The sequence below is a fragment of the Hypanus sabinus genome, chromosome 19 (genome assembly GCF_030144855.1).
Source record: "Hypanus sabinus isolate sHypSab1 chromosome 19, sHypSab1.hap1, whole genome shotgun sequence".
NCBI classification, from domain to species: domain Eukaryota; kingdom Metazoa; phylum Chordata; class Chondrichthyes; order Myliobatiformes; family Dasyatidae; genus Hypanus; species Hypanus sabinus.
The window spans coordinates 3998488-4014059 of record NC_082724.1 but is presented as its reverse complement, the minus strand read 5'-3'; the positions used below and the strand labels follow the sequence as shown (position 1 = coordinate 4014059).

Genomic DNA, 15572 nt, shown 5'->3' with positions numbered 1-15572 from the left:
TATCAATGTATTGTATCCCATAGTCCAGTACTGACCCTTCATCCTGGTTATCAATGAATTGTATCCCATAGTCCAGTACTGACCCTTCATCCTGGTTATCAATGTACTGTATCCCATGGTCCAGTACCGACCCTTCACTCTGATTATCTATGTACTGTATCCCACAGTCCAGTACTGACCCTTCACTCTGATTATCAATGTACTGTATCCCATAGTCCAGTACTGACCCTTCATCCTGGTTATCAATGTACTGTATCCCATAGTCCAGTACTGACCCTTCACTCTGATTATCAATGTACTGTATCCCATAGTCCAGTACTGACACTTCATCCTGGTTATCAATGTACTGTATCCCATAGTCCAGTACTGACCTTTCATCCTTGTTATCAATGTACTGTATCCCATAGTCCAGTACTGACCCTTCATCCTGGTTATCAATGTACTGTATCCCATAGTCCAGTACTGACCCTTCACTCTGATTATCAATGTACTGTATCCCATAGTCCAGTACTGACCCTTCATCCTGGTTATCAATGTACTGTATCCCATAGTCCAGTACTGACCTTTCATCCTTGTTATCAATGTACTGTATCCCATAGTCCAGTACTGACCCTTCATCCTGGTTATCAATGTACTGTATCCCATAGTCCAGTACTGACCCTTCACTCTGATTATCAATGTATTGTATCCCATAGTCCAGTACTGGCCCTTCATCCTGGTTATCAATGAATTGTATCCCATAGTCCAGTACTGACCCTTCATCCTGGTTATCAATGTACTGTATCCCATGGTCCAGTACCGACCCTTCACTCTGATTATCTATGTACTGTATCCCACAGTCCAGTACTGACCCTTCACTCTGATTATCAATGTACTGTATCCCATAGTCCAGTACTGACCCTTCATCCTGGTTATCAATGTACTGTATCCCATAGTCCAGTACTGACCCTTCACTCTGATTATCAATGTACTGTATCCCATAGTCCAGTACTGACACTTCATCCTGGTTATCAATGTACTGTATCCCATAGTCCAGTACTGACCTTTCATCCTTGTTATCAATGTACTGTATCCCATAGTCCAGTACTGACCCTTCATCCTGGTTATCAATGTACTGTATCCCATAGTCCAGTACTGACCCTTCACTCTGATTATCAATGTACTGTATCCCATAGTCCAGTACTGACCCTTCATCCTGGTTATCAATGTACTGTATCCCATAGTCCAGTACTGACCCTTCACTCTGATTATCAATGTACTGTATCCCATAGTCCAGTACTGACACTTCATCTTGGTTATCAATGTACTGTATCCCATAGTCCAGTACTGACCTTTCATCCTGGTTATCAATGTACTGTATCCCATAGTCCAGTACTGACCCTTCATCCTGGTTATCAATGTACTGTATCCCATAGTCCAGTACTGACCCTTCATCCTGGTTATCAATGTACTTTATCCCATCGTCCAGTACTGACCCTTCATCCTGATTATCAATGTACTGTATCCCATAGTCCAGTACTGACCCTTCACTCTGATTATCAATGTATTGTATCCCATGTACTGACCCTTCATCCTAGTTATCAATGTACTGTATCCCATAGTCCAGTACTGACCCTTCATCCTGGTTATCAATGTACTGTATCCCATAGTCCAGTACTGACCCTTCACTCTGATTATCAATGTATTGTATCCCATAGTCCAGTACTGACCCTTCATCCTGGTTATCAATGTACTGTATCCCATAGTCCAGTACTGACCCTTCATCCTGGTTATCAATGTACTGTATCCCATGGTCCAGTACCGTCCCTTCACTCTGATTATCTATGTACTGTATTCCACAGTCCAGTACTGACCCTTCACTCTGATTATCAATGTACTGTATCCCATAGTCCAGTACTGACCCTTCATCCTGGTTATCAATGTACTGTATCCCATAGTCCAGTACTGACCCTTCATCCTGGTTATCAATGTACTGTATCCCATAGTCCAGTACTGACCCTTCATCCTGATTATCAATGTACTGTATCCCATAGTCCAGTTCTGACCCTTCATCCTGGTTATCTATATACTGTATCCCATAGTCCAGTACTGACCCTTCATCCTGGTTATCAATGTACTGTATCCCATAGTCCAGTACTGACCCTTCACTCTGATTATCAATGTACTGTATCGCATAGTCCAGTACTGACACTTCATCCTGGTTATCAATGTACTGTATCCCATAGTCCAGTACTGACCTTTCATCCTGGTTATCAATGTACTGTATCCCATAGTCCAGTACTGACCCTTCATCCTGGTTATCAATGTACTGTATCCCATAGTCCAGTACTGACCCTTCATCCTGGTTATCAATGTACTTTATCCCATCGTCCAGTACTGACCCTTCATCCTGATTATCAATGTACTGTATCCCATAGTCCAGTACTGACCCTTCACTCTGATTATCAATGTATTGTATCCCATAGTCCAGTACTGACCCTTCATCCTAGTTATCAATGTACTGTATCCCATAGACCAGTACTGACCCTTCATCCTGGTTATCAATGTACTGTATCCCATAGTCCAGTACTGACCCTTCATCCTGGTTATCAATGTACTGTATCCCATAGTCCAGTACTGACCCTTCACTCTGATTATCAATGTATTGTATCCCATAGTCCAGTACTGACCCTTCATCCTGGTTATCAATGAATTGTATCCCATAGTCCAGTACTGACCCTTCATCCTGGTTATCAATGTACTGTATCCCATGGTCCAGTACCGACCCTTCACTCTGATTATCTATGTACTGTATCCCACAGTCCAGTACTGACCCTTCACTCTGATTATCAATGTACTGTATCCCATAGTCCAGTACTGACCCTTCATCCTGGTTATCAATGTACTGTATCCCATAGTCCAGTACTGACCCTTCACTCTGATTATCAATGTACTGTATCCCATAGTCCAGTACTGACACTTCATCCTGGTTATCAATGTACTGTATCCCATAGTCCAGTACTGACCTTTCATCCTTGTTATCAATGTACTGTATCCCATAGTCCAGTACTGACCCTTCATCCTGGTTATCAATGTACTGTATCCCATAGTCCAGTACTGACCCTTCACTCTGATTATCAATGTACTGTATCCCATAGTCCAGTACTGACCCTTCATCCTGGTTATCAATGTACTGTATCCCATAGTCCAGTACTGACCCTTCACTCTGATTATCAATGTACTGTATCCCATAGTCCAGTACTGACACTTCATCTTGGTTATCAATGTACTGTATCCCATAGTCCAGTACTGACCTTTCATCCTGGTTATCAATGTACTGTATCCCATAGTCCAGTACTGACCCTTCATCCTGGTTATCAATGTACTGTATCCCATAGTCCAGTACTGACCCTTCATCCTGGTTATCAATGTACTTTATCCCATCGTCCAGTACTGACCCTTCATCCTGATTATCAATGTACTGTATCCCATAGTCCAGTACTGACCCTTCACTCTGATTATCAATGTATTGTATCCCATGTACTGACCCTTCATCCTAGTTATCAATGTACTGTATCCCATAGTCCAGTACTGACCCTTCATCCTGGTTATCAATGTACTGTATCCCATAGTCCAGTACTGACCCTTCACTCTGATTATCAATGTATTGTATCCCATAGTCCAGTACTGACCCTTCATCCTGGTTATCAATGTACTGTATCCCATAGTCCAGTACTGACCCTTCATCCTGGTTATCAATGTACTGTATCCCATGGTCCAGTACCGTCCCTTCACTCTGATTATCTATGTACTGTATCCCACAGTCCAGTACTGACCCTTCACTCTGATTATCAATGTACTGTATCCCATAGTCCAGTACTGACCCTTCATCCTGGTTATCAATGTACTGTATCCCATAGTCCAGTACTGACCCTTCATCCTGGTTATCAATGTACTGTATCCCATAGTCCAGTACTGACCCTTCATCCTGATTATCAATGTACTGTATCCCATAGTCCAGTTCTGACCCTTCATCCTGGTTATCTATATACTGTATCCCATAGTCCAGTACTGACCCTTCATCCTGGTTATCAATGTACTGTATCCCATAGTCCAGTACTGACCCTTCACTCTGATTATCATTGTACTGTATCCCATAGTCCAGTACTGACCCTTCATCCTGGTTATCAATGTACTTTATCCCATAGTCCAGTGCTGACCCTTCACTCTGATTATCAATGTACTGTATCCCATAGTCCAGTACTGACACTTCATCCTGGTTATCAATGTACTGTATCCCATAGTCCAGTACTGACCCTTCATCCTGGTTATCAATGTACTGTATCCCACAGTCCAGTACTGACCCTTCACTCTGATTATCATTGTACTGTATCCCATAGTCCAGTACTGACCCTTCATCCTGGTTATCAATGTACTGTATCCCACAGTCCAGTACTGACCCTTCACTCTGATTATCATTGTACTGTATCCCATAGTCCAGTACTGACCCTTCATCCTGGTTATCAATGTACTGTATCCCATAGTCCAGTACTGACCCTTCACTCTGATTATCATTGTACTGTATCCCATAGTCCAGTACTGACCCTTCATCCTGGTTATCAATGTACTTTATCCCATCGTCCAGTACTGACCCTTCATCCTGATTATCAATGTACTGTATCCCATAGTCCAGTACTGACCCTTCACTCTGATTATCAATGTATTGTATCCCATGTACTGACCCTTCATCCTAGTTATCAATGTACTGTATCCCATAGTCCAGTACTGACCTTTCATCCTGGTTATCAATGTACTGTATCCCATAGTCCAGTACTGACCCTTCATCCTGGTTATCAATGTACTGTATCCCATAGTCCAGTACTGACCCTTCATCCTGGTTATCAATGTACTTTATCCCATCGTCCAGTACTGACCCTTCATCCTGATTATCAATGTACTGTATCCCATAGTCCAGTACTGACCCTTCACTCTGATTATCAATGTATTGTATCCCATGTACTGACCCTTCATCCTAGTTATCAATGTACTGTATCCCATAGTCCAGTACTGACCCTTCATCCTGGTTATCAATGTACTGTATCCCATAGTCCAGTACTGACCCTTCACTCTGATTATCAATGTATTGTATCCCATAGTCCAGTACTGACCCTTCATCCTGGTTATCAATGTACTGTATCCCATAGTCCAGTACTGACCCTTCATCCTGGTTATCAATGTACTGTATCCCATGGTCCAGTACCGTCCCTTCACTCTGATTATCTATGTACTGTATCCCACAGTCCAGTACTGACCCTTCACTCTGATTATCAATGTACTGTATCCCATAGTCCAGTACTGACCCTTCATCCTGGTTATCAATGTACTGTATCCCATAGTCCAGTACTGACCCTTCATCCTGGTTATCAATGTACTGTATCCCATAGTCCAGTACTGACCCTTCATCCTGATTATCAATGTACTGTATCCCATAGTCCAGTTCTGACCCTTCATCCTGGTTATCTATATACTGTATCCCATAGTCCAGTACTGACCCTTCATCCTGGTTATCAATGTACTGTATCCCATAGTCCAGTACTGACCCTTCACTCTGATTATCAATGTACTGTATCCCATAGTCCAGTACTGACACTTCATCCTGGTTATCAATGTACTGTATCCCATAGTCCAGTACTGACCTTTCATCCTGGTTATCAATGTACTGTATCCCATAGTCCAGTACTGACCCTTCATCCTGGTTATCAATGTACTGTATCCCATAGTCCAGTACTGACCCTTCATCCTGGTTATCAATGTACTTTATCCCATCGTCCAGTACTGACCCTTCATCCTGATTATCAATGTACTGTATCCCATAGTCCAGTACTGACCCTTCACTCTGATTATCAATGTATTGTATCCCATAGTCCAGTACTGACCCTTCATCCTAGTTATCAATGTACTGTATCCCATAGACCAGTACTGACCCTTCATCCTGGTTATCAATGTACTGTATCCCATAGTCCAGTACTGACCCTTCATCCTGGTTATCAATGTACTGTATCCCACAGTCCAGTACTGACCCTTCACTCTGATTATCAATGTATTGTATCCCATAGTCCAGTACTGACCCTTCATCCTGGTTATCAATGAATTGTATCCCATAGTCCAGTACTGACCCTTCATCCTGGTTATCAATGTACTGTATCCCATGGTCCAGTACCGACCCTTCACTCTGATTATCTATGTACTGTATCCCACAGTCCAGTACTGACCCTTCACTCTGATTATCAATGTACTGTATCCCATAGTCCAGTACTGACCCTTCATCCTGGTTATCAATGTACTGTATCCCATAGTCCAGTACTGACCCTTCACTCTGATTATCAATGTACTGTATCCCATAGTCCAGTACTGACACTTCATCCTGGTTATCAATGTACTGTATCCCATAGTCCAGTACTGACCTTTCATCCTTGTTATCAATGTACTGTATCCCATAGTCCAGTACTGACCCTTCATCCTGGTTATCAATGTACTGTATCCCATAGTCCAGTACTGACCCTTCACTCTGATTATCAATGTACTGTATCCCATAGTCCAGTACTGACCCTTCATCCTGGTTATCAATGTACTGTATCCCATAGTCCAGTACTGACCCTTCACTCTGATTATCAATGTACTGTATCCCATAGTCCAGTACTGACACTTCATCTTGGTTATCAATGTACTGTATCCCATAGTCCAGTACTGACCTTTCATCCTGGTTATCAATGTACTGTATCCCATAGTCCAGTACTGACCCTTCATCCTGGTTATCAATGTACTGTATCCCATAGTCCAGTACTGACCCTTCATCCTGGTTATCAATGTACTTTATCCCATCGTCCAGTACTGACCCTTCATCCTGATTATCAATGTACTGTATCCCATAGTCCAGTACTGACCCTTCACTCTGATTATCAATGTATTGTATCCCATGTACTGACCCTTCATCCTAGTTATCAATGTACTGTATCCCATAGTCCAGTACTGACCCTTCATCCTGGTTATCAATGTACTGTATCCCATAGTCCAGTACTGACCCTTCACTCTGATTATCAATGTATTGTATCCCATAGTCCAGTACTGACCCTTCATCCTGGTTATCAATGTACTGTATCCCATAGTCCAGTACTGACCCTTCATCCTGGTTATCAATGTACTGTATCCCATGGTCCAGTACCGTCCCTTCACTCTGATTATCTATGTACTGTATCCCACAGTCCAGTACTGACCCTTCACTCTGATTATCAATGTACTGTATCCCATAGTCCAGTACTGACCCTTCATCCTGGTTATCAATGTACTGTATCCCATAGTCCAGTACTGACCCTTCATCCTGGTTATCAATGTACTGTATCCCATAGTCCAGTACTGACCCTTCATCCTGATTATCAATGTACTGTATCCCATAGTCCAGTTCTGACCCTTCATCCTGGTTATCTATATACTGTATCCCATAGTCCAGTACTGACCCTTCATCCTGGTTATCAATGTACTGTATCCCACAGTCCAGTACTGACCCTTCACTCTGATTATCATTGTACTGTATCCCATAGTCCAGTACTGACCCTTCATCCTCGTTATCAATGTACTTTATCCCATAGTCCAGTACTTACCTTTCATCCTGGTTATTAATGTACTGTATCCCATAGTCCAGTACTGACCCTTCATCCTGGTTATCAATGTACTGTATCCCATAGTCCAGTTCTGACCCTTCATCCTGGTTATCTATGTACTGTATCCCATAGTCCAGTACTGACCCTTCATCCTGGTTATCAATGTACTGTATCCCACAGTCCAGTACTGACCCTTCACTCTGATTATCATTGTACTGTATCCCATAGTCCAGTACTGACCCTTCATCCTGGTTATCAATGTACTGTATCCCATAGTCCAGTACTGACCCTTCATCCTGGTTATCAATGTACTGTATCCCATAGTCCAGTACTGACCCTTCACTCTGATTATCAATGTACTGTATCCCATAGTCCAGTACTGACACTTCATCCTGGTTATCAATGTACTGTATCCCATAGTCCAGTACTGACCTTTCATCCTTGTTATCAATGTACTGTATCCCATAGTCCAGTACTGACCCTTCATCCTGGTTATCAATGTACTGTATCCCATAGTCCAGTACTGACCCTTCACTCTGATTATCAATGTACTGTATCCCATAGTCCAGTACTGACCCTTCATCCTGGTTATCAATGTACTGTATCCCATAGTCCAGTACTGACCCTTCACTCTGATTATCAATGTACTGTATCCCATAGTCCAGTACTGACACTTCATCCTGGTTATCAATGTACTGTATCCCATAGTCCAGTACTGACCTTTCATCCTGGTTATCAATGTACTGTATCCCATAGTCCAGTACTGACCCTTCATCCTGGTTATCAATGTACTGTATCCCATAGTCCAGTACTGACCCTTCATCCTGGTTATCAATGTACTTTATCCCATCGTCCAGTACTGACCCTTCATCCTGATTATCAATGTACTGTATCCCATAGTCCAGTACTGACCCTTCACTCTGATTATCAATGTATTGTATCCCATAGTCCAGTACTGACCCTTCATCCTAGTTATCAATGTACTGTATCCCATAGACCAGTACTGACCCTTCATCCTGGTTATCAATGTACTGTATCCCATAGTCCAGTACTGACCCTTCATCCTGGTTATCAATGTACTGTATCCCATAGTCCAGTACTGACCCTTCACTCTGATTATCAATGTATTGTATCCCATAGTCCAGTACTGACCCTTCATCCTGGTTATCAATGAATTGTATCCCATAGTCCAGTACTGACCCTTCATCCTGGTTATCAATGTACTGTATCCCATGGTCCAGTACCGACCCTTCACTCTGATTATCTATGTACTGTATCCCACAGTCCAGTACTGACCCTTCACTCTGATTATCAATGTACTGTATCCCATAGTCCAGTACTGACCCTTCATCCTGGTTATCAATGTACTGTATCCCATAGTCCAGTACTGACCCTTCACTCTGATTATCAATGTACTGTATCCCATAGTCCAGTACTGACACTTCATCCTGGTTATCAATGTACTGTATCCCATAGTCCAGTACTGACCTTTCATCCTTGTTATCAATGTACTGTATCCCATAGTCCAGTACTGACCCTTCATCCTGGTTATCAATGTACTGTATCCCATAGTCCAGTACTGACCCTTCACTCTGATTATCAATGTACTGTATCCCATAGTCCAGTACTGACCCTTCATCCTGGTTATCAATGTACTGTATCCCATAGTCCAGTACTGACCCTTCACTCTGATTATCAATGTACTGTATCCCATAGTCCAGTACTGACACTTCATCTTGGTTATCAATGTACTGTATCCCATAGTCCAGTACTGACCTTTCATCCTGGTTATCAATGTACTGTATCCCATAGTCCAGTACTGACCCTTCATCCTGGTTATCAATGTACTGTATCCCATAGTCCAGTACTGACCCTTCATCCTGGTTATCAATGTACTTTATCCCATCGTCCAGTACTGACCCTTCATCCTGATTATCAATGTACTGTATCCCATAGTCCAGTACTGACCCTTCACTCTGATTATCAATGTATTGTATCCCATGTACTGACCCTTCATCCTAGTTATCAATGTACTGTATCCCATAGTCCAGTACTGACCCTTCATCCTGGTTATCAATGTACTGTATCCCATAGTCCAGTACTGACCCTTCACTCTGATTATCAATGTATTGTATCCCATAGTCCAGTACTGACCCTTCATCCTGGTTATCAATGTACTGTATCCCATAGTCCAGTACTGACCCTTCATCCTGGTTATCAATGTACTGTATCCCATGGTCCAGTACCGTCCCTTCACTCTGATTATCTATGTACTGTATCCCACAGTCCAGTACTGACCCTTCACTCTGATTATCAATGTACTGTATCCCATAGTCCAGTACTGACCCTTCATCCTGGTTATCAATGTACTGTATCCCATAGTCCAGTACTGACCCTTCATCCTGGTTATCAATGTACTGTATCCCATAGTCCAGTACTGACCCTTCATCCTGATTATCAATGTACTGTATCCCATAGTCCAGTTCTGACCCTTCATCCTGGTTATCTATATACTGTATCCCATAGTCCAGTACTGACCCTTCATCCTGGTTATCAATGTACTGTATCCCACAGTCCAGTACTGACCCTTCACTCTGATTATCATTGTACTGTATCCCATAGTCCAGTACTGACCCTTCATCCTCATTATCAATGTACTTTATCCCATAGTCCAGTACTTACCTTTCATCCTGGTTATTAATGTACTGTATCCCATAGTCCAGTACTGACCCTTCATCCTGGTTATCAATGTACTGTATCCCATAGTCCAGTTCTGACCCTTCATCCTGGTTATCTATGTACTGTATCCCATAGTCCAGTACTGACCCTTCATCCTGGTTATCAATGTACTGTATCCCACAGTCCAGTACTGACCCTTCACTCTGATTATCATTGTACTGTATCCCATAGTCCAGTACTGACCCTTCATCCTGGTTATCAATGTACTGTATCCCATAGTCCAGTACTGACCCTTCATCCTGGTTATCAATGTACTGTATCCCATAGTCCAGTACTGACCCTTCACTCTGATTATCAATGTACTGTATCCCATAGTCCAGTACTGACACTTCATCCTGGTTATCAATGTACTGTATCCCATAGTCCAGTACTGACCTTTCATCCTTGTTATCAATGTACTGTATCCCATAGTCCAGTACTGACCCTTCATCCTGGTTATCAATGTACTGTATCCCATAGTCCAGTACTGACCCTTCACTCTGATTATCAATGTACTGTATCCCATAGTCCAGTACTGACCCTTCATCCTGGTTATCAATGTACTGTATCCCATAGTCCAGTACTGACCCTTCACTCTGATTATCAATGTACTGTATCCCATAGTCCAGTACTGACACTTCATCCTGGTTATCAATGTACTGTATCCCATAGTCCAGTACTGACCCTTCATCCTGGTTATCAATGTACTGTATCCCATAGTCCAGTACTGACCCTTCATCCTGGTTATCAATGTACTTTATCCCATCGTCCAGTACTGACCCTTCATCCTGATTATCAATGTACTGTATCCCATAGTCCAGTACTGACCCTTCACTCTGATTATCAATGTATTGTATCCCATAGTCCAGTACTGACCCTTCATCCTGGTTATCAATGTACTGTATCCCATAGTCCAGTACTGACCCTTCATCCTGGTTATCAATGTACTGTATCCCATAGTCCAGTACTGACCCTTCACTCTGATTATCAATGTACTGTATCCCATAGTCCAGTACTGACCCTTCATCCTGGTTATCAATGTACTGTATCCCATAGTCCAGTACTGACCCTTCACTCTGATTATCAATGTGTTGTATCCCATAGTCCAGTACTGACCCTTCATCCTGGTTATCAATGAATTGTATCCCATAGTCCAGTACTGACCCTTCATCCTGGTTATCAATGTACTGTATCCCATGGTCCAGTACCGACCCTTCACTCTGATTATCTATGTACTGTATCCCACAGTCCAGTACTGACCCTTCACTCTGATTATCAATGTACTGTATCCCATAGTCCAGTACTGACCCTTCATCCTGGTTATCAGTGTACTGTATCCCATAGTCCAGTACTGACCCTTCATCCTGATTATCAATGTACTGTATCCCATAGTCCAGTTCTGACCCTTCATCCTGGTTATCTATGTACTGTATCCCATAGTCCAGTACTGACCCTTCATCCTGGTTATCAATGTACTGTATCCCACAGTCCAGTACTGACCCTTCACTCTGATTATCATTGTACTGTATCCCATAGTCCAGTACTGACCCTTCATCCTGGTTATCAATGTACTGTATCCCATAGTCCAGTACTGACCCTTCAACCTGGTTATCAATGTACTGTATCCCATAGTCCAGTACTGACCCTTCATCCTGGTTATCAATGTACTATATCCCATAGTCCAGTACTGACCCTTCACTCTGAATATCAATGTACTGTATCCCATAGTCCAGTACTGACCCTTCATCCTGGTTATCAATGTACTGTATCCCATAGTCCAGTACTGACCCTTCATCCTGGTTATCAATGTACTGTATCCCATAGTCCAGTACTGACCCTTCACTCTGATTATCAATGTACTGTATCACATAGTCCAGTACTGACCCTTCACTCTGATTATCAATGTATTGTATCCCATAGTCCAGTACTGACCTTTCATCCTGGTTATCAATGTACTGTATCCCATAGTCCAGTACTGACTCTTCATCCTGGTTATCAATGTACTGTATCCCATAGTCCAATACTGACCCTTCATCCTGGTTATCAATGTACTGTATCGCATAGTCCAGTACTGACCCTTCATCCTGGTTATCAATGTACTGTATCCCATAGTCCAGTACTGACCCTTCATCCTGGTTGTCAATGTACTGTATCCCATAGTCCAGTACTGACCCTTCATCCTGGTTATCAATGTACTGTATCCCATAGTCCAGTACTGACCCTTCATCCTGGTTATCAATGTATTGTATCCCATAGTCCAGTGCTGACCCTTCATCCTGGTTATCTATGTACTGTATCCCATAGTCCAGTGCTGACCCTTCATCCTGGTTATCTAAGTACTGTATCCCACAGTCCAGTGCTGACCCTTCATCCTGGTTATCTAAGTACTGTATCCCATAGTCCAGTACTGACCCTTCATCCTGGTTATCAATGTACTTTATCCCATAGTCCAGTGCTGACCCTTCACTCTGATTATCAATGTACTGTATCCCACAGTCCAGTGCTGACCCTTCACTCTGATTATCAATGTACTGTATCCCACAGTCCAGTACTGACCCTTCATCCTGGTTATCAATGTACTGTATTCCATAGTCCAGTACTGACCCTTCATCCTGGTTATCAATGTACTGTATCCCATAGTCCAGTACTGACCCTTCACTCTGATTATCATTGTACTGTATCCCATAGTCCAGTACTGACCCTTCATCCTGGTTATCAATGTACTGTATCCCACAGTCCAGTACTGAACCCTTCATCCTGGTTATCAATGTACTGTATCCCATAGTCCAGTACTGACCCTTCATCCTGGTTATCAATGTACTGTATCCCATAGTCCAGTACTGACCCTTCATCCTGGTTATCAATGTACTGTATCCCATAGTCCAGTACTTACCTTTCATCCTGTTTATCAATGTACTTTATCCCATAGTCCAGTACTGACCCTTCATCCTGGTTATCAATGTACTGTATCCAATAGTCCAGTACTGACCCTTCATCCTGGTTATCAATGTACTGTATCCCATAGTCCAGTACTGACCTTTCATCCTGGTTATCAATGTACTTTATCCCATCATCCAGTACTGTCCCTTCATCCTGATTATCAATGTACTGTATCCCATAGTCCAGTACTGACCCTTCATCCTGGTTATCAATGTACTGTATCCCATAGTCCAGTACTGACCCTTCATCCTGGTTATCAATGTACTGTATCCCATAGTCCAGTACTGACCCTTATCCTGGTTATCAATGTACTTTATCCCATAGTCCAGTACTGACCCTTCATCCTGGTTATCAATGTACTGTATCCCATAGTCCAGTACTGACCCTTCACTCTGATTATCAATGTACTGTATCCCATAGTCCAGTACTGACACTTCATCCTGGTTATCAATGTACTGTATCCCATAGTCCAGTACTGACCCTTCACTCTGATTATCTATGTACTGTATCCCACAGTCCAGTACTGACCCTTCACTCTGATTATCAATGTACTGTATCCCATAGTCCAGTACTGACCTTTCATCCTGGTTATCTATGTACTGTATTCCCTAGTCCAGCACTGACCCTTCACACTGGCTATCTAAGCACTGGCTTAAAAAGCTGCAATTTAAAAATTCCACTCTTGCTCCCCCATCCCCCCCACCCCAAGAAGCTCCTCTGTAAGACATAATAGCAGAATAAGGCCATTCAGCCCATTGAGTCTGCTTCACCTTTAGTCATGGCTGATTTATTATTCAGCTGAATCTCATTCTTCTGCCTTCTCCCCATAATCTTACTAACTTCCACTTTAAATGTACCCAGTGACTCTGCAGCCATCCATAGGAATGAATTCCATAGATGCATTACCTGCTGGCTAAAAAAATTCTTCCTCATCTCTGTTCTGAAGGGATGTCTGTCCATTCTGTGCCCTCTGGCCTGAAGTCTATCATGATAGGAAATATTCTCCTCATTGCCACACTATCTTGGCCTTTCAATATTTGATAGCTTTCAATGAGATTTCCCCCTCATTCTTCTAAACTCCTATGTGTATAGGGACAGAGCTATCAAATGCTCGTCATATGTTAACCCTTTCATTCTGGGATCATTCTTATGAACCTTCTCTAGGCCCTCTCCAATGCCAGCACATTTTCCTTAGATATTTCCCACCATAAGGCTTTCTTGGAAATGCAATCACTGTGGTAGATCCACAATGGCATATCGATGCAAACTGGTCTGTTCGCACACTTGTGCTTACACTCCCATCATTTTCACTGATTATGATAATTGAATGATTGTTGGGGTTTTGTTTGAAATTGGTTTCCATTCTCACCCCCCCCCCCCCCCACCCACAATCTTTCAGTTATTGAGATAGCACTGAATATAGTATTGAAAAGCTGTAACTTGTAATTTAGGCTCAAAAGGTCATTGGCAGGTCAGTTTATTTGAACAATGCTTCTAAACTGGAATTCAATATGAAAGGCATGAAGACTCAGTTGACACTTTTAACTAACATTTTTATTTTATTTTCATGTTTGAACTTTATCCTAATAAGAGGCACCTTGAACTACATAATCTCTAAGAAAAGTGCTCTATAAGTAAGACTATTATTAATTTCCTAGTGATAGTTTCCTGGTGCTTTACCTATTTAAGTTTTAATATGAAGTCCAGACCTGCTATGACCTAATGATATGATTGAGGGCAAACCATTAAGATCCTTTATTATTTTTCTGTCCCCTCAGGCAATCCCATTGACTGAGCCTCAGCCAAATAATGAGCAAGGGTCTGTGCCAACAATGGGGCACACCATCTTACAGATTCTGCCTGCCAGCTCTTCAGGAGCAACGGCCAATGTCACGCTACTTGCCCAAGCAGCGCCCGAAGGAGTTCAGGTGCCCAATGCCCCAGCAGTGCCGACACTCCAGCCCCAGTCCACAGTCAGCCTCCAGCAGGACCAGCTCCTTCCTCCCCGTGAATTACTTGCTGACAGTCGGCCTGAGGTCCTGGCTGACCTGGGACTGTCCCCCGAGGAGCTGGCAGTAGCAGCAGCCGCTGAGGAAGCGGCGCGCTTGGCATTGCTGGATGAAGAAGCCAGAGCAACAACAACGGTACCAGGGGCTGCTCTGCCATCTAATGAGGCTACAGGTAGGTGTGTGCTGCAGAACTTGGTGCCTAGCTAACAGGTACTAAATGTAACGTCACATCATTAAGACTGACCACGCCAAACTATTATACTAACAG

General features: G+C 42.8%; 1 protein-coding gene across 3 annotated transcripts in view; it reads left to right on the top strand.

Moving 5' to 3' along the window:
- The window catches only part of LOC132377693 (host cell factor 1-like), a 139213-nt gene that overhangs the window by 73430 nt on the left and 50211 nt on the right, over positions 1 to 15572 (top strand). For all 3 annotated transcript variants that reach the window (XM_059943924.1, XM_059943925.1, XM_059943923.1), the window contains exon 19: positions 15074 to 15476. In XM_059943924.1, coding sequence (XP_059799907.1) covers positions 15074 to 15476 — 403 coding nt within the window. The remainder of the gene's footprint in view (positions 1 to 15073; positions 15477 to 15572) is intronic.